This window comes from Cervus canadensis, chromosome 1, assembly GCF_019320065.1.
Source record: "Cervus canadensis isolate Bull #8, Minnesota chromosome 1, ASM1932006v1, whole genome shotgun sequence".
In the NCBI taxonomy this organism is placed as follows: domain Eukaryota; kingdom Metazoa; phylum Chordata; class Mammalia; order Artiodactyla; family Cervidae; genus Cervus; species Cervus canadensis.
This window is the reverse complement of record NC_057386.1, coordinates 12,324,986-12,347,817: the sequence shown is the minus strand read 5'-3', so window position 1 is coordinate 12,347,817 and position 22,832 is coordinate 12,324,986. Positions and strand designations below refer to the sequence as shown.

Here is a 22,832-nt window from a genome sequence, read left to right as displayed (position 1 = left end):
GTGACTCATGAAGTCCTATGAAGCCCCCACAAATAGTAAGTAGAGGGGCAGACACTGGGGTGACAGAACCCAGCATCAGACATACATCCCTCCATGTGCTCCAGTGTATCCACCCCGTTCCAGCACTAAGAGTCTCAGCTTGTGAACTGAGCCCTTTGTCCTTCAGCTGCCACAACACTGCTGCTGCTGCTGCTGGGGGCAGGTTGCTGATGCCAGACACTAGGAAGAAGCCCTTGCCTGTGGTCTTGAGAAGCCAGGGTGAGAAAGCTCAGCGTTATTAAAGCTTAAGGATTTTGCTTCATGTTCACCTGGAAGCTCGAGCTGGGTGCAGAGGTACCCTTTGAACCCACTCCTTATAGACACACAGGAACCCTGGTGAAGGCTCAGGGAGGTGAAACAAGTCTGTGTCTGGGATCGGAGGTCCGAAACGGGAATCCCTCATCACACGTAGACAGCCCTTACCCAACCATGGCTTCCTCTTGGTGCTGTCACCTGGCCCTGCCTCTCCTGACCTGTCTACACCACGTTTCCTGCTCAAACTGATTTCCATCCTTCCAGTAGGAGATCATCAAGTCATGGGGCAACAGTTAGAACCTTGTCTCCTGTGGAGCATTGATGGTAGAGAATGCTCTGCTCGAGACTGAAATACACAATGGAGCATTTCTACAAGGAAAAAGTTAAAATGCAGATGCACACAGCTAGTGCAGCTTGGCATCCTGAGAAAGTGGGCCCCCAGGGAGCAGTAAACAAGTGGTGCTGGCTTCGGTGGAGGGAGAGGGCTAGCAGTCTGCAGCTGTTGCCAGCCGTCTCTTTGCCTGTCCTCAGTCCCATGTCCTATCCCCAGAGCAGGTCAGGAGGAGGCCAGTGGGGGAAGCCCTGCCTCAGCCCTGAGAGCCGGGCTCCCAGAGAGCAGCGGCGTGTCCTGTGGTCTTGTGCTCAGCCTTCTCTGACACGGGAAGTGTTATTACCACATAGCCTTCCACAGGAAAACACTTCCACATCCTGGCCACTTGCAAAAGCTGGAAATTTGGGAGTGGAGACCAAGAGGTATGCAGGTTCTAGAGGGATTTCCCCCACGCCCACGAGCACTTGCCCAGAGCCTTCTTCCTCTGTCTCAGCCCTCCCCTGCCAAGAAGGAAGTGGGTGGGTGCCGTGGACCCTGCCTGAGGTCCATGGCAGTGCCCCTGCCCACCGTTTCCCTGCTTCTGCCACTTTGCTCCGCAAAGCTTGGATTGCAGAAAGATAGCCCCACCTACCGTGGCTGCTTTCAGCCCCCTGGTGCCTTTCACTCCACCTGCAGAACACCTACCAGGACTGGTGACTGGAGAGACTCCACGCCCTTGGGGGACTTCTCAAAGGTCAGCTCCACTGCTTTGCCCTCCTTCAAGTTCCATAAGCCCTCTGTGTACAGCTCACTCTAGGGCTTAGAGACATCCACGTGGAGGTGAGGTATGACCCCAGGGGCCGTGGATGGGAAGCTGAACCTGGCGCATAGTGACCCACTTTGAGTTGCCAGTACTGCACAGCAACTCCCCTGGCGCCTTGGCACAGCCACCTGCAAACATCTGGTCGGACAGAGAACCAAGATCCCTGGTCCAGTGGCTGTTGGACCCAGAGAAGTCCAGAGGCCAAAGTGTTGTTCTTATAATACAGTTTACAGTAGTGAAAGACAAACCGTAAGGTACAGAGAATAAATCCTAAGCCAGGTGTGACCTGTATGTAGAAAATGTATTCGAGGATACTGATGAGGACTCAAGCAGGTGGAGACATTCTGTTCATGGAAAGGATGATGTGTCCCAGAGCAGCTCAGAGAGAGGGCTCAGGGGATTCCACTCAAAGTCCAGCAGGGCCCTCCTCCCACGAAACAGGCTGACAGATTTGAAGAGCAGTGAAGGGCCAGGTTGACCGAGATGTAAATGCCACACACTCATCCAGCACCCAGATGGCAGCTTCTAATATCACTCCCCACCAAGAGGAGCCCAGATTCCAGGGTGAGGCAGGAAGAGGGAAGGTGAGTCTGAAGAATGGGGCTAAAAGGAGAGACGTGCTTAGCCTCTAACAGGTACTCTGGCAGGAGTCCTGAGGACACAGGAACGAGCTTGTAGTGGCTTCCATTAAAGCCTCAGCGTGAATAACGGATTATAATATGTGGAAGGGACTCTCAGCACTTCTATTCAACATAGTTCTTTTGGACCAAAAAAAAAGGTATCTAAATTGGTAAGGAAGAGGTAAAATTGTCTTTGTGTGCAGATAGGTGTATAGAAAACCCTGTGTACCGACTCCACACACAAACTACCAGAACTGATAATGAATTCATCAAGGTAGCAGGGTACAAGTGTAACATACAGAAATCTATTTCATTTCTTTACACTAACAATGAAATAACACAAGGGGAAGGTAAAAAGACAGTCCTTTTAAAAACTATCAAGTAATATAAAATACTTAGGAATAAACCTAAGCGAGGAGGGTGAAAGACATATACACTGAGAATGATAGAACATTGATAAAGGAAATGGAAGATGATTTAAAGAGATGGAAAGATACACCGTGCTTTTGGATTGGAAGAATGAATAGTGTTTAAATGGCCATACTGCTTAAAGCAATCTACAGAGTGGATGTGACCCCTGTCAAATTAACCATGACATTCTTCACAGAACTAGAACAAATAATCCTAAAATTTATGTGACACATGGAAGAGGGGAGAATTCATGAATCCACAGTGCTCTGCACACCTACACACACAATCCTAAGATTTATGTGACACATGGAAGAGGGGAGAGTTCATGAGTCTACAGTGCTCTACACACAACTCACATGTGCAAAGTTAAGCTCCACAGAGGGGCAGAAGGGACAATCAAATGGAAACTCGCCACTTTGTGGACACTGTTTTGTTACTTAATTGGTTTAAAGGGTAATCAGATGGATGCAAACATATCAGATTGGTACAAAAGTAAATGGCTGCCTACCATGAATTTTAAATCATTATAACTCGGTTCAAGGACATCTTTATTAATCAAAACAGGAACCATTAAACAATGACCACATTGTTGCAAACAAGAAATAAGTGTGTTTATTCAAATCTGTCCAAGATTCGACCAACGTTTGGAAAGTGTCTTCTGTCTCCTGCTGGTTGTGGAAGCATTTTGCTTGCAAAAGAAAGCTGTTGAGATGCTTGAAGAAGTGGTAGTTGGTTGACACGAGATCAGGTGAATATGGTGGGTGAGGCAAAACTTGATAGCCCAGTTCAACTTTTGAACAAGAGTTGGTTACATGAGGTGCAGTTGGGCACGTGGAGAATTGGACCCATTCTGTTGACCAACACAGTCATTGCAGTTTTCGGTGCATCTCATCAATTGGCTGAGCATACTTCTCAGATGTAATGGTTTCACTGGGATTCAGAAAGTTGTAGTGGGTTAGACGGGCAGCGGACCACCGAACAGTGACCATGACCTTTTTTTGGTGCACTTTTGGCTTTGAGAAGTGCTCTGAAACTTCTGTTTCTTCTCAGTCCAACCACTGAGCTAGTTGTCGCTGGTTGTGGTATAAAATCCACTTTGCATCGCATGTCATAATCCGATTGAGAAGTGATTCATTGTTATGTAGAATAAGAGAAGGTGACATTTCAGAACAGCAATTTTTTAAAAAATTTTCGGTCAGCTAATGAGGCACCTACTTAGCAAGCCTTTTCACCTTTCCAGTTTGCTTCAAATGCCAAACAACCATGGAATGGTTGACATTGAGTTCTTTGGCAACTTCTCGTGTACTTTTAAGAGGATCAGCTTCAATGATGTTCTGAGTTTGTCATTGTCAACTTCTGATGGCCAGCCACTACGCTCATCTTCAAGGCTCTCGTCTCCTTTGCAAAACTTCTCATACATTCATTAGCAGTTCCTGGATCAAATGTGATGATGTTGCAAGTTGTCTGCTGCTTTCCAGCCTATTTTGAACTCAAATAAGATTGATTGAATTTGTTTTTTGTCTAGCATCATTTCCATGGTCTAAAATAAATGTAAAATAAACAGCAAGTAATAAGTCATTAGCAAAAAAACATAAAGCGAGAAATGCACATTAAAATGATGTGTAGCATAACCACATTGAAGAATGTATACCAATATTAAGCGGCCAAGTTCAACAATGCAAAACCACAATTTTACACCAACCTGATACAAGTTCAAATATTGACACTACCCTCAAAGCTTCATCAACAGGTTATTTTTTTTCCCTCACAGGTTACATATTAATAATAAAGAAGGGAATTCCCTGGTGGTCCACTGGTTAAGACTCTGCACTTTCAAAGAATTTTTAAAAAGAGAAGAAAAAAAAAAGACTCTGCACTTTCACTGCCTAGGACCCAGGTTCAGAACCTGGTGAGGGAACTAAGAGCCCACATGCCCTGCAGCACAGCCAGAATAACTTACAGTAGCAAAGAAAAAAGTACTTTTTGTTGGAGAAATCTGGCAGATTTCCATCTGTCAAGTGATTAGAACCAGCAATCACGCAAATCCAAAATTGAGGACCATTCAAAATTGACCTGAACCCTTCAAAAATTTCTCTTTGCTGGAAGATTAAAAAACTGTCCTAGACGTAACCATGACGACGACATGGCGGTGCCTGGCCCTAGGTTGTTCCCTAGGCAGGGGACTTCTGTGAGGGACATTACTGGGACGTGCAGTGTGAGTGTGGGCTGTCTGCTGTGCCACCACACTCCAGGCACAGAATGACCCTCGTGGGCTCAGGCTGCTGACTTCAACGGAGGAGGTGTTATGGACAGTGAGGGAGGCCTTGTGAACACATGTGACTGAGGTTGCTGCCTCCCCTTACCCCAAAATCCACTTCGGATGGCTCAGGTGACTTCAGTGTGAAGAGAAGACTTAAAACATTCTGTTTTGTTTTTTTTTTAATCAGCGTCACTGAGAGGAATCAAACTGCATGTGTTTTGAGTGTGGTGATTTGAGAATTTTACCACGCGTGTCCTCTCAAGAAACCATTGCCATAATCACGGTGACAGAATATCCGTTGCTCTTCAAAGTTTGTTGGGTCCTTTTGTGCTTCCTCTACCCCCGCCTTCTGTCATCTGCTTGTCGCTATAGGTTGATTTCCATTTTCTAGAGCTTCCTGTGCAAGGAGTAGTACTGTGTGTACTTTCGTTTGAGAATTTGTGTGTATGTCAATGGTTACTCCTTTTTATTGCTGAGAATTATTACCTTGGGTGCCTAGTTTCTTTATCCATGCACCTGTTCATGGGCACTTGGATTTGTTCCAGGTGTCAGGCACTCCAAACAAAGCTGCTGTGAACTTTCCTGTAGATATTTATATGGATGTTCATTTCCTTTTCCTCCTGGGTAAGTGACTAGGAATGGAATGGCTGAACCAGAAGTAGTGAATGTTTTTTCTCTTTGAAGAAACTGCCAGACTGCTTGTACTTATGTTCCCACCAACAGCATACAAGGGCTTTGTTGGTTCATGTCTTTCAAATAACTTGTTTGTTTCACCTCAGTTACTGAATGTATTGGCATAAAGCTGTTTATATTTCCCCATGTTTGTGTATGCTCAGTCATTTCTGACTCTTTGTGACCCCATGGACTATAGCCCCCCAGGCTCCTCTGTCCATGGGGTTTTCAAAACCCTGGCAAGAATACTAGAGTGGGTTGCCATTTCCTCCTCCAGGAGATCTTCCCAACCCAAGGATTGAACCCACGTTTCCTGTGTCTCCTGCATTGGCAGGTGGAATCTTTACCATTGAGCCACCTGGGAAGCCTGAATCTAGTGATGTTGCCTCTCATTCGTGTTTGTTTTGTTTTGTTTGTTTTTCATTTTGTTTTGTTTTTGGTTGTGCCATGCAGCTTGTGAGATCTTGGGTCCCAGACCAGGGATAGAATCTGGCCCCTCAACAGTGAAAGCACGGCGTGCTAACCAGTGAACCTCCAGGGAATTCCGTCATTCTTGCTGTTGGTAATTTTGTGTCTTCTGTTTTTCCCCCGTCAGTCTCATTAGAGGTTTATCAACAGGCTGCTCAGAGGACCAGCTTTGGTCTCAGTCATTTTCTCTGTCGTTTCTCAGTTTTCTGCTTCTTCAGTTTCTGCTGTGATCTTTTATTTCACTTCTGACTGCTTAGGGTTTAACTCTTTTCTTAAGGTAGAAGCTGAGATCATTGATGTGTTTTCTGTAGTATAGGCATTTAGTGGCTATCAAGTTTCCCCCTACCATAGCAATATCTCAAATCCTGATGAGTTTTCTTTTTCCTGTAGCTCAAAATGCTAATATTACCCTTTTGATGTCTTTCTTGATCCATAAATTATTTTGAACTGTATTACTTAGCTTCCAGATATTTGAGGATTTTTTTCTACAGGACTGTTATTTATTTCTAATGAGTTCCCCTGTTTTCTGAGAATATATGTTGTATAACTTGAATCCTTTTAACTTTATTGAAGCCTGCTTTCTGACAAGAATGTGATGTGTCTTGATAAATGCCCTGTGATACCTGGAAAAAAAAACCTTGTCCTGCTGCTGTGAGGGGTGACTGACATCTCTGGTCAGGTTGTGGGTGTCTCTCTCCTTGCAGTGTTGCTTCGTGTGTTTTGAAGCTCTGTTGTTAGCTGTTCGAGCACTTACAATATATGTTTTCTTGATCAGCTGATGCCTTTATCACTGTGAGATGCCTGATAATATCCCTGGAAATACTCTTCTGCACAAGTCTACCGTGTCTGATGCTGACACAGCCCTTCTGCTTTCTCATCGATGTGGTGTGGTGCACTGTCCTCCTTGTGGCCTAGTTATATCTGAAGAGTGTTTGGTGTGGATCCTTTCTTTTCTGTCTAGTCTGAGAAAGTGTGCCTTAACTGTGGGGTTTACATTCAGTGTGATGAATGACAGGATTGGCTTCGCTGTTATTTTTGTGTCATCTGGTCTTCAGTTTCCCTCCTTTTTAACCTTATTTTGATTTTTTTTTTTAACATTTCTAAATGATTTTTCTTGTGATGATGTCCTTTGTTGAATTCTTTCACTATCTTTGTGTTGTTACTTTAGTGGTTCAGTTAAGGTCTGTCATCTCTTTAGCAGGATGCAGAGGAACCTGACCTCATGGACTCCTGCCTGCCTGTGTGATAGTGTCATATGCTTATATTTGCATGTTGTAAATGCTGCGATGCATTGTTATTTTTGTTTAAGCAGTCATGTCTTAATTAGTTTTTTGTTTTTTTGCTGCTCTGGGTCTGTGTTGCTTTGCGTGGGCTTTCTCTAGTCGAGGTGAGCGGGAGCTACTCTTCATTGCCGTGCGTGGGCTTCTCATTGTGGTGCTTCTCTTGTCGTGGAGCATAGGCTCTAGGCACACAGGCATCAGTAGCAGCAGAATTTTTGGCTCAGTGGTTACGGCGGGTGAGTTCCAGGGCACTTGAGCTTCAGGAGTTGTGGCGTGCAGTCTCGGTAGTTGCGACCCTGGGCCCTAGAGCGTGGGCTCAGTGGTTGTGGCGCACGGGGCTTAGTTGCTCCACGGCAGGTGGAATCCTCCTGGAGCAGGGATAGAACCTGTGTCCCCTGCGTTGGCAGGTGGATTCTTAACCACTCTGCCACCAAGGAAGTCCCATAAACAGTCATACTTTTTAAATTTAAATAATTTTTTATGTACTTATGTTGTTATTTTCAGTGCTTTTCATTCCTTTTGTAGCCCCACACTTCCATGTGGCATCGTTTGCCTCCTGCCTGAAGGACATCCTATAGCATGTCACAGTGCTGGTGATTGATTCATCACCCATTTTATATCTGAAAATACCTTCATTTTGTCTCTGATGAGGTGTTTTTCGGCAGATTGCCAGTTCGTTTCTCAGTTCTTGGAAGATGCTCACCCGCTGAGCTGCATTCTCTGGCTGCTTTCAAGGTGCTCTGCTTATCACTAGTGAGCAACTGACTGTCAGGCACGTTAGTGTTGTGTTGTTTATGGCTCTTGTGCTTGGGGCCCCGCTGAGCTTCTGTGTTCATGGTAGGCCACAAGCTTTTGTCACATTATGCCTTATAACCTGTGGACCTTTTTAAGTTTGTTCTCATGTCACGTGTAAAATGTATTTTTAAAATATTGTAAAAATGAAAAGTTGCCCTGTTGATATCAAAATCAAAGTATTTAGCATCTTATAGTGCCAAAAAGGAATGCAGTACTCAAAATAAACAGCCTGCAGTGATGGGGTGTTAAACGGCCCCAGGAGCTGCTCACTGAGAAACAGGCAAGGCTGGGATGCTTGGAGCAACAGAATAAGTGATACAGTGTTGGAGTACAGACCAAAGTATAACACAGACACTAGTGGGCTTATCCTGATGGGAAAAAATAGTGAATAAGTAAATGAGGAGAAGAGACACATCTGTGTGGAAGCATTCTGAGTCATCTATATAATATATATATATATATATATGCTCTGCCCTCTGGGAAGGGGGCCCAAAACCCCCTCTTAAGTGTGGGCCATGTGTAGTGACATCCCCGCAGGGAGAACGGGATGGGTAGGGGGGGAATAGAAACTCCCCAGTGGAGACACATGACAGATAGCCCTCAGCCAGGTGACCAGGGGCACAGCCACGGTGAGGAGTCATGCTGAGAGCATGGCCCTGCGGGACGTGATGAGAAGGGTACTTTCCCTCTGTGGCCTTCCTCCCCAGACCCACAAGCCCAGACTAATAACGAGAAAAATATCCGACAGGCCAGCAGAGGGACAGTCTGTCATCCCTGCCCAGCCCTGCTCCAAACCATCTGGGTCGTTCAGACCAGGAAAGTCTGAGAGACCCTCCCAGCCAAGAGCAGCTGAAGGAGACATGCCGACTACTCGTCCTGTGAGGTCGGGACAGGTCCTGGAGCAGCCCGAGGGCGTGAGGTTAAAACCTGAGGAAGCCTGAGTAGTATACACTTTAGTTCATGACAGTGTATCAGCATTGGGTCATTAACTGTGACACCTTACCACACTGGTGCGGGATGTCAGTCGTAGGGAGACTGGAACCCGGTTGTGGGAGCCAGCGGGGATCTTCCTCCTGAGCCCCTCACTCCACCCCCACTGTGAAGCTGGCCTTCTAGCCTCTCCCCACGTCACTCCTCACTGCTCCTGCCCAGCCGCCCCCCATCAGCATCACAAGCACGGGCGTCCTCAGTGCAGGTGCGTGGAGGCGGACTGACGCAGACTCTCTTGCAGTGGGCATCCCCACCATCCGGTGGTGCGGGGCTGAGGGGGACTACAACGTCATGGTGATGGAACTGTTGGGACCCAGCCTGGAAGACCTCTTCAACTTTTGCTCTAGGAAGTTCAGTCTCAAAACTGTCCTACTCCTTGCTGACCAAATGGTAAGACTTCATTTTTCTCCACTGAAGGGCAGCCCACGTGCTCAGCACATGCTTGGTTTGATTCATCATCTGATGAGGCCTTCAGGGTTGTTTGCTTCCTTTTTGTGCCATGCGTGCATACGGAGGAAACAGAAGCTTGTTAACTGTGCAAGAGATAGTGACCCATGGAGGGCAGGGTGTGTTTGCAAGCGGGCCAGGGTTCCCCTTGGTTCCCCCTGCCAGGCTGCGGCCTGGGGTTCAACCTGTCACCCCTGCTTCTCCACCTGCAGATTAGTCGTATTGAATACATACACTCGAAGAACTTCATCCACCGAGATGTGAAGCCGGACAACTTCCTCATGGGGCTGGGTAAGAAGGGCAACCTGGTCTACATCATTGACTTCGGGCTGGCTAAGAAGTACCGGGACGCCCGCACCCACCAGCACATCCCCTACCGCGAGAACAAGAACCTCACCGGGACGGCGCGGTATGCCTCCATCAACACACACCTTGGCATCGGTGAGCCCTCCCACCCTGGCTGTCCTGCAGCCTCTTGGGGGCCCTGAGGGTTGGTTGTGGCACATTGGGTGTGGAGGCTGGCATCAAACCTTCGTAGCAAAGGCTGACATCTGGGCCTGGAGACCTTATCTTTTGGGGCATGGGGGACAGCATGTGCTGGGGCTTCCTAATGGGTGGTAGTGCATCTCTTAACAGCACAGCAGAGTTGCTTCTGCGGAAGCAAAGACTCCAAGTGTCCTTCTCTGGGGCTCTGAGTTTATCCCCAGGCAGCATCTGTGGGGTGTTGCTGTGCATGCTTAGGCATGCCGCCCTGACCTGCTCTCCTCTCTATCCAGAACAATCTCGAAGGGATGACCTGGAGTCTCTGGGCTACGTGCTCATGTACTTCAACCTGGGCTCACTGCCCTGGCAGGGCCTGAAGGCTGCTACCAAGAGGCAGAAGTATGAGAGGATCAGTGAGAAGAAGATGTCCACTCCCATCGAGGTGTTGTGTAAAGGCTACCCTTGTGAGTGTCCGGTGGACAGCGAGCCAGCTGTAGTTCTGTGGGAGGGCAGAGGCCTGTGAGGTCTGGAGGAAGGACCAGGGAAGCCCCCTAAGCATCCTGCACAGTTAGGGAGCTGAGGGCTGGGCTGGTGACCTGCTCTTCGAGTGGCCACATCCTCTGCCCCTAGTGCTCCTCTGCCTTCCTGAGCCATAACTCAGGGAGTTTTCCTTTTGTTTTTCTGAGAGTTCTCCTGGGATAAATGTCTCAGATGAAACTTATGTTATGCTCTGTGGTGCTCAGTTTTCTCATCCTCTTTCCTCGAAGGATTCCTGATGTTTCAGGCTCCAGCTTTCACAGCCTCTCTCTGGGGCCATGGGTGGTCAAGGGTTCTGTGGACAGACACCATTCTGGCTCTCAGTCAGGAATACTGCTGGTTACCTCTGAGTCTTCTGGTGTTTACAGCTGAATTCGCCACGTACCTAAATTTCTGCCGTTCCTTGCGTTTTGACGATAAGCCTGACTACTCATACCTGAGACAGCTCTTCAGGAACTTGTTCCATCGCCAGGGTTTCTCCTATGACTACGTGTTCGATTGGAACATGCTCAAATTTGTAAGTATGCCCCCAGTTCACTGACCACTCAGCGTGGAAGGGGCTTGCCTGTCAGCAGAAGGCCACCAGCTGCCACCATCCCTTTCTGGGAGCTATACGGGGTGGGGCTTCAGGAGGCATGGCTGCCACATGGGGAGCACAGGGGGTTCTGAGAAGCAAAATGCCAGAGGGCAAGCCAAGGAGGCGCCTCAGGGCCACGATGGAGTCTACAGTGCAGGTCTGCCCAGACCAGGGCTCTCATTTGAACTCTGTGGTCCTCAGGATGTTGTGACTGCGCTGGTCTGTGAATTCCTTCTCAAAGGGATGTGACTCCCGCCAGGTGGGGTGAAGACTTTCCCCTCCTCCCCTCACCTGGCTGTGCCTCCCAGGGGTTGGGTGGCCTGGGAGGTGCTGTGTGTTAGGTCTCCATTTGGCCTTGTGAGGAGCTAGACTTAACATTTGATTTCCTTTGTCACCCAGTTTGTTCATTAAGTATGAGCCTGTGTTTTTGTGCATGTGCACTGTCAGGATTCAGGGTGGGATAGGGTAGGAGCTTGGACTTCAATTTGTTTTCTCTAAAACAGGCCACCTGTCTCTAAGTCTGTTGTAGGAGTTTGTTTAATCTCTGACACTACAGCCAGAATCCCATTTTGTTTGTTTTTTTAATTTGCACTTCCTCTTTCATTAAAAATGTGTTCTATGAGCTTAAAACAAAAATTGGCATGTTTCTAGGGTGACAAAATCTGATGGAGGAACAGAACCTCCTCCTCAGAGTGCAAAACAGGAAGCCTTATCCTGTGGCCTCACGGGTGCATGGGTGCTCACACAGGGAGCAGGTGGGGGCAGAGAGCCACAGCCTCCTCAAGCTGGGGCCAGCCCGCAGAGCCAGCCTACCCTGGACCTGGCCTGTGCCATCCTTCCAGACCTCTTTATTAGGATGGCCTTCGAAGGACAACCTTTGGGGGCAGTGCTGCAGGTTACTTGGAGTCTGCACATCAGGGTGCACTTCCTGCCAGAGCCACTTTAACAAACTTTTTGTTCTTACATCATCATCCCTCACAGGGATTCGGCAGACCTCTTCTACAAAGGACCAGACAATAAATGGTTTTATCTTTGCCGTCTGTATGGCATTGTGACCACTCGACTCTGTATTGTGTGTAACTGGAGAGCCGCCAAAGCAGTGCGTCAGTGAGCAGGCATGACTGTGCCAAGAAAACTATTCGCACGAATGAGTGTGGCTGCATTTGGCCCGTGGGCTGCAGTTTGCAGACTCTTGCCTTACGGCACTGGTGATTAGGACATAACCTTTACTAGGACAGGTATCCTGGCGTCACCACTTAAAATCCAGTATCCCTGTGCTTCTGGTTTGATCCTCACTGAAAGTGTCAACTAGCTGTTCTGGGAGCAGCTAGCTTAGCTAAGGCAGTGCCCACTACCTGGCCACCCAGGACAAGCCTGGCTGCCAGCCTCGTCTCATGCGCACCAGCAGGACGTCAGCCTGAGCCAGGCGTCTGGGCTCTGGTTGGACTCTTCAGCTGACCAAATGCGGTCCTTTCTGCCTGTCACACGGGTGCCTTCCCCCAGCTGTCGCCACATTGGGCCACCTCTGACCTAGGCTGGTTCCCATCCCCACGTGGATAATCGCAGAGAAGAGGGCCGCCAAGTGCTGTTGACGGTTGGGTGCTGAGGAGTGATGAGGTGACTGGGGGATGTTTCCTCTGCTGGGAAAGGAGACAAGCCCGGTTCCACCCGCCCTCAGTCGTGGGACGGGTCAAGCGTGTACCTGGAGTGGGGAGCGCCTGACTTGTTAGAGGCTGTAGACTTCGAGGGGGGACTGTTGCACATGCCCCCATGTTTTTTCGAGTGGTGGCCAAGGGCATTAGGTGGTTTTGCACCAAACCCAGTTCAGTTCTGCTGTCACCCTCTTTCCTCCATAGGGAGCCAGCCGGGCAGCTGACGATGCTGAGCGGGAACGCCGGGACCGAGAGGAGCGATTGAGACACTCCCGAAATCCAGCCACCCGCGGCCTCCCTTCCACGGCCTCGGGCCGGCTGAGGGGGACACAGGAGGTGGCTCCTCCCACCCCCCTCACCCCTACCTCACACACTGGTGAGTGGTCCCGGGGCTGCAGCTTATACCCCGGTCCCCGAGCTGCAGGCAGTAGGGGTTCTATTTTGCTCTGGACACTCCAGTGTGTGACCTCATGGGGTCTGGGCGGGTGTGCCTTGTGGGTGAAGCATGTGCGTCCTCGTTCTGTTCATTTCTTACTCCCAAAATTAGACACGCCAGGGAACCACCTGGAATAGCACCTTCCAGAATATCTGTTTCTCAGAAGTTGGCTTGTTGAAGGATTTTATTCCCTGCGAGCTCTGTTGCTTTGCCTTTTGTTCTCATGACACAACATTTAGCCTCTTCCTTGCCTGTTGAGACAGGCATTGTAGGCAGAGGCCCCAGCCACCCTCCCACTAGACGCCTGGCACTGTACTCCCAGGGATCAGCCCGTGGTGCTGGCCTAATCTTAGGGTGCAGTAAGCTGTCCTGTGCCTGAAACTGAGGCAGCTGAAGGTCCTTGTTAGACGTGGTTTTCAAGGAGAGACCCTGTGCTGGAGTGTGGGGCTGCATTCCGAGGCCTCACGCTTGCCCCTGTTTCCCTCTCCTCCAGCGAACACCTCTCCTAGGCCCGTGTCCGGCATGGAAAGAGAGCGGAAAGTGAGTATGCGGCTGCACCGCGGTGCCCCGGTCAACATCTCCTCATCCGACCTCACGGGCCGGCAAGATACCTCCCGCATGTCCACCTCACAGGTACGCGCCCCGTGGGCCGGCCCCTGAGCTCACCCAGGCTGGGTGCTGTGGCCCTCCGACTTCTCCATGTTTGGTCTGATCTTATGGGCTCCAAGCAGAGTGAGGTCATAGTTTCAAAGGCATTCCTTCTTTCCTTCCTTCCCTTTCTTCCCATTTTCGGGTGTTTTAACTGATGGGGTAACGTTGTGCCCCTCGATGCAGCTTGGCCCCTTGGTTGAGAGCCTCCTTGATGAGCTGTGTGGGGTAAGGGCTCTACACCCCTCCCCTCAGGCTATGCTGGGACATGCCACGGGGCTTTCTCTCTCCTGCTGCCCTCCACGTGGCTCCCAGCCCCCCGGGCAGCCTTGGAGCCTTGGCCATCTTCCCTGTGTAGGCTGGTGCTTCCAGCCTGCTCACACCATTTGTTGTAGGCACATCCAGCCTTGGAGACTCTGTCCTCGGTCTTGTTGGCCAGGTGTTCCCCCAGCAGAGTGCCGGGGTGGGGGTGGCAGGGGTGGCATATTGCCGGCCGTCACTGTGCAGTGTCGTGGGCAGAGGCCTTCTAGAGCCCAGTGCTTGGCAGTGTGCTTTGGGGCGAGGGTTCTTGTCTTCTGGTGCCCCTTCTGATGTTTGTCTTCTGTCTGGCGAGGCAAGTGTGCTCAGAGGTGCAGGGCCTGGTCCCAGGGCCCCCTCCCCCCATGTCCTCTTCCCACTGTGGCTTTCCTCGCTGTCCTTCTGTGCTTGCTACCGTGCCTCCCTCAGCAGAGCAGCTCTTTGCCCACATGCGGACGTTTTTCCTCAAGTAGCTTCAGGGCCTCCTTCTGCAATCAGGGCAGTAGGCGTGGACAGGGGTCAGGAACAACCCAAGTGGACCACTTCTGCTTCAGCCAGTGTCCTGTGGGGACTGGGACTACCTCCTGGTGTCTACTCGGTGGGCAGGTGGCGGGTTGAGGAATGTCCAAAACCCGGGTCCCGGCCGTGTGCTGGCGCAGCGGCCCTGTGCTTCACCACGATGCCTCAAGGTTACGCTTTGCGTCCTGCCCTCCTCGGTGCTTGCTGGGCAGTGGGCGTAGATTGTTGGTGAATTTGGTGGGTCGAGCATTTTGTGAGAACTCCCAAAACATCAGTCCTGTGGCATCTAGCCGGTCTTGTGGCAGAGGAACAAGGTGTGCCAAGGCACACTTTAAGCAAGTGAAATCATGTTTTTTGCCAAATTTACTAGTAATTTACTAGCAAGTCTACTAGAAATGGGTTTTTCTTATATGGTAGCTTTCTTTAAGAGACTGAAGATGCAGGTAGTTCAAATTGTGCGGCTCAGTGGGTCAGTAATGAGATTGGGCCTCTTAGGGCTCCCAGCCTCACAGTCATCCTCTGTCACCACAGGGCCCAGAAGGGGCTTAACAGGTTTCTTTCCACAAGCCCTGGAATGCATGAGCTAGCAGTTGGAAGCAGGTCCCTGGAGGTGTTCACCATGCCTGGCCAAGCGGGCCTGGAAGAGGGCTCCAGAACACCTCAGCCAGCAAGGACCAAGGGAGGAGCAGGCTAACTTTTTTAACACAAGAAAACATGTTTTGCTTTGAGGATCATTGAGGGAAGTGGAAGAGGCTGAGAGTCCTGAGAGTGCCAGGCAGTTACGAGTTTTAATCCAGCCTCTTCACCACCTGTGTCCATCTTCATTCAGCCCATGACCCCTGAACATTGACAACACACAGCTCCAAGACCTTTGCTGTAAAGTCGTTCCATCAAAATTGCATGTCTTTGCCCTCTGGTTCTCTCTCTGCTTTCCATCGAAGAAGTGGGCCTGAACAGTGGGGTGGGGGGGGCCAGTCTCTGAAGAGATTCAATTTGTGTGTGTCCCTTCCAAAAGAAGCACCCTAGTCACCCTGGGAGTTTCCTTATGATCTTCATGTTGAGGGCAGCTGGACAGCCCTCTCCTTCAGGTTTTCCTGATCATCCCCCAGGTGCTCTTCCTTAAAAGACTCTGAAAGACTGCTATCCACCAAGGGTGTGATCAGAGTTGCTCCAGCTTTTATGACTCTGTGGCCTCCATTCACACACCCCACCGCGCTACCCCCGCCAACAGATGCAAGCAGGAACAGGGCCAGTGACACATCGATCCCGGGGGCAGCACCACGTGTGCACAGACCAGCCTTTTCTTACCAGCTTCCTCTCCCTCGAGGAGAGGTTGCGCCCTGTGCCAGTGTACCCAGGCCAAGGAGGTAGCTCATCATCAGCATACACGTGCCTGGAGCCACCCGCCTGCTTGGGGGATGGCCCTGCTGACCCTCTCCATCTGGGGGTGGGAGGACATGACACACATGTCCCTTGTCCTGGTCACCACTCCTCACCCCCTTGTCCTTCTCCAGGGACTACAGTCCCCACACCCCCGACCCCAGCCTGCCAATCTGGCCTCTGTTGCTGGAATGTCATGAAGACTGAAAGGCTTCTGGTGGCTGAACCTGTGTGTGATGTTTCTCTTTGTGAGAAGTGTCTTCTTCATCCATGCTGTTAATAGAACATAATACTGACCTGTGGTGCCAGTTTTTTCTTCGGGTGGGCTGACTTGTTTTAATTCCAGCTCTCCAAGTAAGGTCTGCAGCCCTGTCCTTCTCCTTGTGTCAGTGAGAAAATATGTCCAGTCCTTGTGTCACGGGGAGGTGGCGTCCTCTCCACCTCCCGAGCACAAGCCTCAGGAGCTCCTGATGCCAAGACCCTCTGGAGGGGCTGCTGTCTGGGCATCCAGTTCTCTTATTGCTTGAGGAGTTGGGAAGGATCTCCCTCATTGGCCTCCCTGATGGATCCATCCTCAAGGAGCAGCGGCCACGTGTCCAGGGGCCACTCTGGAAAGGTGGGACCCAGTTCCTTGTGTGGTCCCGGGGTCCCCTCGAGCAGCCCCAGCCAGGGGTCCTGGACCTGGTTGAGGCAAGGCAGCACTTGTGGAAACAGGAGGGCCTTACGTGCTGGTCCAGCCAGTGGAACCCTTACCAACAGCTGTCTTTTCCCCCCACCTCAGAATAGCATTCCTTTCGAACATCACGGCAAGTAGCTGCACGTCTCCCCGTCGGAAGGCAGCACTGGGTGAGTGTGCTCACGGCGGGGCTCCTCGGCAGGCGCCGGGCCGGGTGGGAGCTGCCGCCCACTCACCGGCCTGAGGGAGCACGCAGGGGGTCGGGCTTGCATGCCAGGTGCCCCAGGTAGAGCCAGGCCCCGGCCCAGGTCCTCTGCTTACGTGGATTCCAGAGCAGCTGTGGTGGGCTGTCCAGTCTGGGGTAACCCTGAATCCTGTCCATTGGCCTTCGGCCCTCACTGTGGTCTCTAGTCAGGAGCCAGCATGGGGAGCAGGAGCCCAGTCTCGGCTCCAGTGGCCCCAGAAGGCTCAGGGCCTTGTGGTCCCAGGTTGGTCGCCGGATGTGTATTGTATTGTGCTGGCTATGGGGGCCGCGCTTGGTGGGGGCTCTTGCGCTCTTGCTGCGTGAGACACTCCTGATGGTCTCTGCTGTCCTGGCTTTGTCATCTCTCTTCCTTTAGCATTGATTTCTGTCCTCCTCGTTTGCTTTTCTTTTCAAACTTGGTCTCTGCCCAGCATCTTGTCTACACTCTTGTCTGTATTAACCCATCAGCCACAGCCGCCTGCTCCCTGCCATTGGTGCATGGCTGGGCCTCCAAGCCCAGCTCCCCTCTCGGTGGCAACTCTTGTGGCTCCTCCCAGCTGAGGGCTTGCAGCTTCTGTCCACTCGGCACCGCGGGGCAGACCGGCTGTAGTTGTAACGTGACTGCACTCTTGGGGGACATCTTGATGGGAAGTGCTTTTCACGTCTTGCCCCAAGTGGAGTCCCAGTGCCCACTTGGGGCCTGGTCCTCTATTTTGTAACACCAGGCTACTTTCTAGGAAGGGGGCGCTGGGCATCTCTTGCCCGCTTGGACTCCGTCCGGTCTGACTGATCATGAGCTCGCGGCCCCACGGCCTCCTTGCCTGCATGGCTCTTCTTCCTTCCCCGTCTTCCTGTCACTGTTTCTGCTGCACGTGTCCTGGCCTCGAGGGACCTTCCAGAACAGCTGGGGGGCACATGTCCAAAGGGGCTAGGTGCCATCTGTCCCTTCCTCCTCCCGGGGCGCTGTCACTGGTGTTTTGTACTCAAGCCTGACCAGCTCCTCTCCTCTGGCCTCACGCTGACCTTCTCCTGTGCTTTGGCTCCGACAGATTCCCGGTCGGGTGGCGTCCAGTGGTCTGCAGTCTGTCGTGCACCGATGAGAACTCTCCTTTTTGCTGAGGGCAGACAATGCATGGCTGATCTACTCTGTTACTAGTGACACGCCCCCGGTCTAGAACCGAAATGTTAACACCGGGAGCTCTCCAGGCCACCCACCCAGCGACGCCCATGGGGGAAACAAAACACAAACCCAACCGGACAGACTCCAAGCGCTGCCATCGCCAGGGGCTGCACTGAGCCCCCATGAACTCGGTTCTAGCGGGGCTGGGAAGAAAGCAGTGAGACGGTTGCAGAGAGAATCAAACTCCCATCCAAGAGCCTTTCAGTCCCCTCCGTGGTGGCGCACCCGTGTCCCTGCCGAGTCTACTGTAACTACCGATCTACTTGGTTAAGACAGTTTTGTATCATTTTGCTAAAAATTATTGGCTTAAATCTGTGTAAAGAAATCTGTCTTTTTATTGTTTCTTTCATGTCTGTTTTTGCGGTCTTAAAGATGCTGACTTAAAGAATTCTGAAGCAGGTCCTGGTGTGGAGTTTGTGTAGGAGTGAGGCAGGGAGCAGAGCACACGTGGGTTTCTGTGGTCTGCGTCTCGTGGTTTGTTATGTGGTCCACTGTGGAGAAGGGATTTTCTCATCAGAAATTCTATCACGTATATACGCGTGTGTAAGTAACGTGTGTGTCCGTGTGCTGTGTGTCTCGTGACTTCATTAATCTAGTTTTGGCTGTCACGCTCCCTTCCCCACTATAAACTGAAATGCCCGCTCACTGCAGACCCGCTGAGATTCTTGAATCATCAGGGCAGTTAGAAAGCGCTGGCCACACGCACAGGCGCACCGGGTGCTTCCCGACAGAGCAGCCCATGGATCTGACCTTCTCAGACGCAACAAGAAGGAAGCTGAGCCTGAAGACTGCAGAAGCCACGGCTTCGCGTTGTGTTGCCGACCTCTCGGGAGAGGATTTCAAACAGAGACTTGGGCCCCTCCGTGGAGTCATATTTGGTTATGTTGGTGGTGGTTGCCTCAGTGCTTTTGAACTTGGGAGATTTTCTAAATAGGCTGTCAATACTACCAGTGCAGGTTGGCCCCCAGTCTGTGTTAACATCTCTGCTCAAAACCAAGGGCTGTGGTGTCCGCCCTGTGTGCCAGCATTGCCCAGAAAGGCCAGCAGGCCCAAGGGAATCCACTCTGAAGTGCCAAGAAACAGGTGACTCTGACGACCTGATGTCCAGGAAAGTGAAAGATAACACACTTTTGTGACCTTCCCTGGGATGTAGTGATCCCACAGAGGCCAAGAAGCAGAGCAGGGCTGAGTCTCCCCAGAAAGACCCTCCGGGGCAACCGGGCTCCAGGTGGGTTCCTGAGACACTCTCCTCGCTTTGCAGTAGCAGTAACAGAGGCACCAGGTGGTGGTGGCGGCCGGTAGACAGGAGCCTCCGTCTCTGGAAATGAGGTGCAATATATGTGTTCATAGGTACTTTCACATTTCTTCCCATCATTGCCCTGCAGTGTGTTCTGTTTAGAAACAGGCACTGGTAGGAAGCTGGGGACCTGAAAGGTGTCCATGTCTGTGTTTTCCCTTCCTGCCCCCAAAGTCCCAGCACAGGGACGCTGGTCCTAGGATGCCCTGACTGCTGTGTTGATGGCGCAGAATGCAGCTGGTTGCTTCTTTCTGAATCCTGAGCTGGCTACTCTGTAAGTGTTTCGGGGTGTGGACACTTGGCCAGGTGGGGCTGTGTTTCTGGGAGCGTAGGGGGAGCTTGGGTTGGTTGGACTGAGTTGGGGGCTTTCATCGTGGCTTCCTCAGAGGTGGACCTCCCCCTCCTGGAGAGCTGTTAGCAGCTGCAGCCCTGATGTTCTGCATCCAGGTTTTCACCTGGATTGCCAGATGGCATTTTAGAAGTGGACTCCAACCCTGAGTCCTCAGCAGTGTGGTTGTAGACAGTTGTGTCCCCGCCCCCGTCCCCCCATATTTAACTCCCCATCCTGACTTGCAGGAAACATAGTTGGAATGTCTGTATCAACCTGTGTATCAGTGGCCAGTCTCTGAACTGCGCTTTTGTATGACCACTGTATTTGTGTCCTTAACCACCATGTAAATAATAAATTCATGACGACTTCTGCCTTTCTTCCCTGCCCCTGCCATGTGGTCTTTATTTCATCAGTTTTGAGTTTTGATTTGTGTAGATTAACTTTGTGAAACTAATTTTCTGAGACTGGGCATTCATGTCTGTCCTTTGGAAGCCTGTTGCTGTACTTTTGTAAGCTGATCGGGAGCAGGTGGGATGAGCCTCTGAGGCGTGGCAGGGATGTGGCTGAGCTGCTGCCGATGTAGGCCTTGAGCACACACCAGTCCCCTGCTTTAACCACCTCTGTGGGAAGGAGGTGCTGCCACTCACCTTGTTTTCTCTGGGGAGTGAAGAGCATGGTAGTTGGCCCGTAGCTGTGTTGCTACTGCCCGTGGGGGTGCTCATGGTACCCATGAAGGGGCTCCCAGGGGGGCCCCTGCTGGGACCCAGGGGCTTGGACCTGGCAGTCGCCATCCCGGTGTGAGCACCATCCTGCATTCCTCATGCCCCAGGTGCTGTCCCTTCTAGTCAGGCAGTGTCAGAAGGGGGCATCGTCTCTCCAACTGTTGGGCTCATGGCCTCCGCTTCCCTCTGCCCCTGGAGTTGTTGGAGCTCAAGACGCCCCTACCCCTGGGAGCTCCAGATGGAGCTGAGTGAGAAGGTGTGGCCCTGCAGGAAAGTCCCTCCCTATTGAACTGGGACCACAGATGTGTTCCCATAAATGTGTGGTAACTAAGCACCTTGTGGTCCACACCCACTTGTCCTGGAGCTGAGTGTGCCAGCCTCGCGTGTACTATAGGGAAATTCTTGGTGATGGCACCCGCACGCATGGAAAACAGGTGGGGCAGGTGGGTCTCCCACCCGCCACTGGTTTGTGTTTACGCTCACAAGCCAGGTGTGCCACGCTTGTGCCAGATGGTCCCTGAAGATGTGAAAGAGCCTGAGCTCTTCTTTATGGGTTCCCCCTCCTCCCCTCAGCCTGCTGACACTTGGACTCAGCTGAAATGATGATGAGGTGAACCCTGTACCCGCTTCTCGTTCTCCTGCCAGGAGGGAGGTCACAGGCAGAACAGGGACCCTGGCCCCTTTCACTCAGAGCCTGCGTGCCCTGCTCCCCAGCCCCCTCACCACCTCTGTCTTCCCAACATGGAGAACTCTACCGCCTGACCTGCCTGGCAGGCTCCATGCTCAGGAGAGCAAGCTCTGGGTCCAAACCTCCACCTACCACCTGCCCCAGGCCCTGTCACCTCTGAATGGGGTGCTTGGAGCTCCTCCCAGAAGTCCCTGTGTTGGAGGAGGGGACCATGCCCACCCCTGTCGGCTGGGAGCTATGAAAGCAGCACACCCCTTGGCACCACTGTTCGCAAGGTTATTTAGGGTTACAGGGGAGTGTCCTTTGGGGAACCATGAGGGGGCCTTGCAGGTCTAGGCAGCTGCCTCCCAGACTGCCATTGGCAGAATGCTTGGGCAGCCACTGACAGCAGGGTCTGCCTTCCTGCCGGGCTCTCCCAGTGTGGCCTGCACGTGTATACGAGGGTGTTCTCCACACAGGGTGGCAGGTGCCTCAAGTTCTGGCAGGGCTGGGTAGTGCCCCAGGGCACCTGGCTCATGTACCCCCCACTTCTGATTTAGGCTGGTGTGTATGTGTCCTCCAAGGAGCTGCTAAGGGCCTGTGAGAGTGGGCTTAGCACAGGCATCTGTGTCTTCGTGCAAAGCTGGGTGTGAGCCTTCTCTGGTGGGACGTCTGGAGGACTAGGGAGAGCCCTGTCCATTCCAGAGCACTGACCACTCTCCTAACTGCTTTTAGGGCCATTGGCCCTTGGCAGCCACAGCTTCCTGAGGACAGGAAGTTTTCTTCCTCTGTGTCTTGGGCACAGCTGGAAATGTCTGAAACTAGAAAACGAGGCAGACCAAACCATCTGGTTACCCTCTCCTCAGGGTTAGGGTTAGACTGCAGGTCAGTCTCCAATCTGGGCAGAGCCCCTGCATGCTTTAACCAGCTGATGTGGGGGCAGGGGGCCTCAGGTGCACCCTGGGGTGCACGGATCCAGCCCCAGACCAGCCATGGGTCCCACCCCCAGGGGAGGGACTCCCGCACCATCTCAAGTCACTGAATGGTATACCCAGTGTGGCTGTAGAGGGTCCCAGTAGGGAGTGGGGACGAGTGAGGCAGCTTCGGGTGAGAGCAAAGGGTGGGTGGTGTGGAATACAGGGGCCCTGGTCACCCCCACAGCTGGTTCCAAGAGACACAAGAAAACTGAATAACTGGCGACAGCCAGGCCAAGCTCTTGCCAGGAGAGAAGGGGGTGTCATGATGAGAGCTGGGAGGGGGTTGGGGGAGGGGCACAAGCAGGCTGCCCACTCGTGCCCTTTTCTCTGCCCCCCTCCAGTTGAGACCACAGGTGGGGCTGACAAGTTGGGTGCTCGTGGCTCAGCTTTCCCAGAGGCTGGCCCCTGCCTGGCCCACCTTGAACAGGGTGAGGTCAGTGGATGCAGGGCTACCACCTGACCCCTGCAACTGCTAGCGCTGCCCACAGCCCAGGCCCCTGGCGGAGGGGAAGGACAGAAAGGATGAGATGGGGCAGGGTGCTGCAGGCAGGTGCCTGGCTCCCTCAAAGAGCTCAAAGGGCAGATGGAGGAGGGAGCCAGCAGCCCCCTTAGGGCAACACCTCTTGGGGAGTGGGGCCCAGGATGTGAGCTCTTGCTTGCTTTTCGTTTCAGAGGAGCAGGGATGTGGCATCTCTTCGGCTGCACGCGGCCCGCCAGGGTGCCCGCTGCCGTCCCCAGCGCCCTCGACGCACCACCTACTGAGGCGGCCCCAGCGGCCTCTGACCGGGCTCCCAGCCACACAGGCCGCCGCTGGCCACGAGGGCAGGTGGGTGTGAGGT

General features: G+C 52.1%; 1 protein-coding gene across 3 annotated transcripts in view; it reads left to right on the top strand.

Annotated features, from left to right (window-relative positions):
- CSNK1D (casein kinase 1 delta) overlaps window positions 1–22,801 on the top strand; it is a 35,364-nt gene extending 12,563 nt beyond the window's left edge. The window contains exons 3-10 of one of the 3 annotated variants that reach the window (XM_043464024.1): window positions 9,165–9,313; window positions 9,583–9,811; window positions 10,147–10,317; window positions 10,759–10,907; window positions 12,824–12,995; window positions 13,549–13,688; window positions 16,681–16,745; window positions 17,869–20,004. In XM_043464024.1, coding sequence (XP_043319959.1) covers window positions 9,165–9,313; window positions 9,583–9,811; window positions 10,147–10,317; window positions 10,759–10,907; window positions 12,824–12,995; window positions 13,549–13,688; window positions 16,681–16,713 — 1,043 coding nt within the window. In that variant the 3' untranslated portion in view covers window positions 16,714–16,745; window positions 17,869–20,004. Of the gene's footprint in view, window positions 1–9,164; window positions 9,314–9,582; window positions 9,812–10,146; window positions 10,318–10,758; window positions 10,908–12,823; window positions 12,996–13,548; window positions 13,689–16,680; window positions 16,746–17,868; window positions 20,005–22,665 lie in introns of those variants that run through there. The other 2 variants (XM_043464012.1, XM_043464017.1) reach the window with 2 other exon arrangements.
- Window positions 22,802–22,832: the final 31 nt, after the last annotated feature.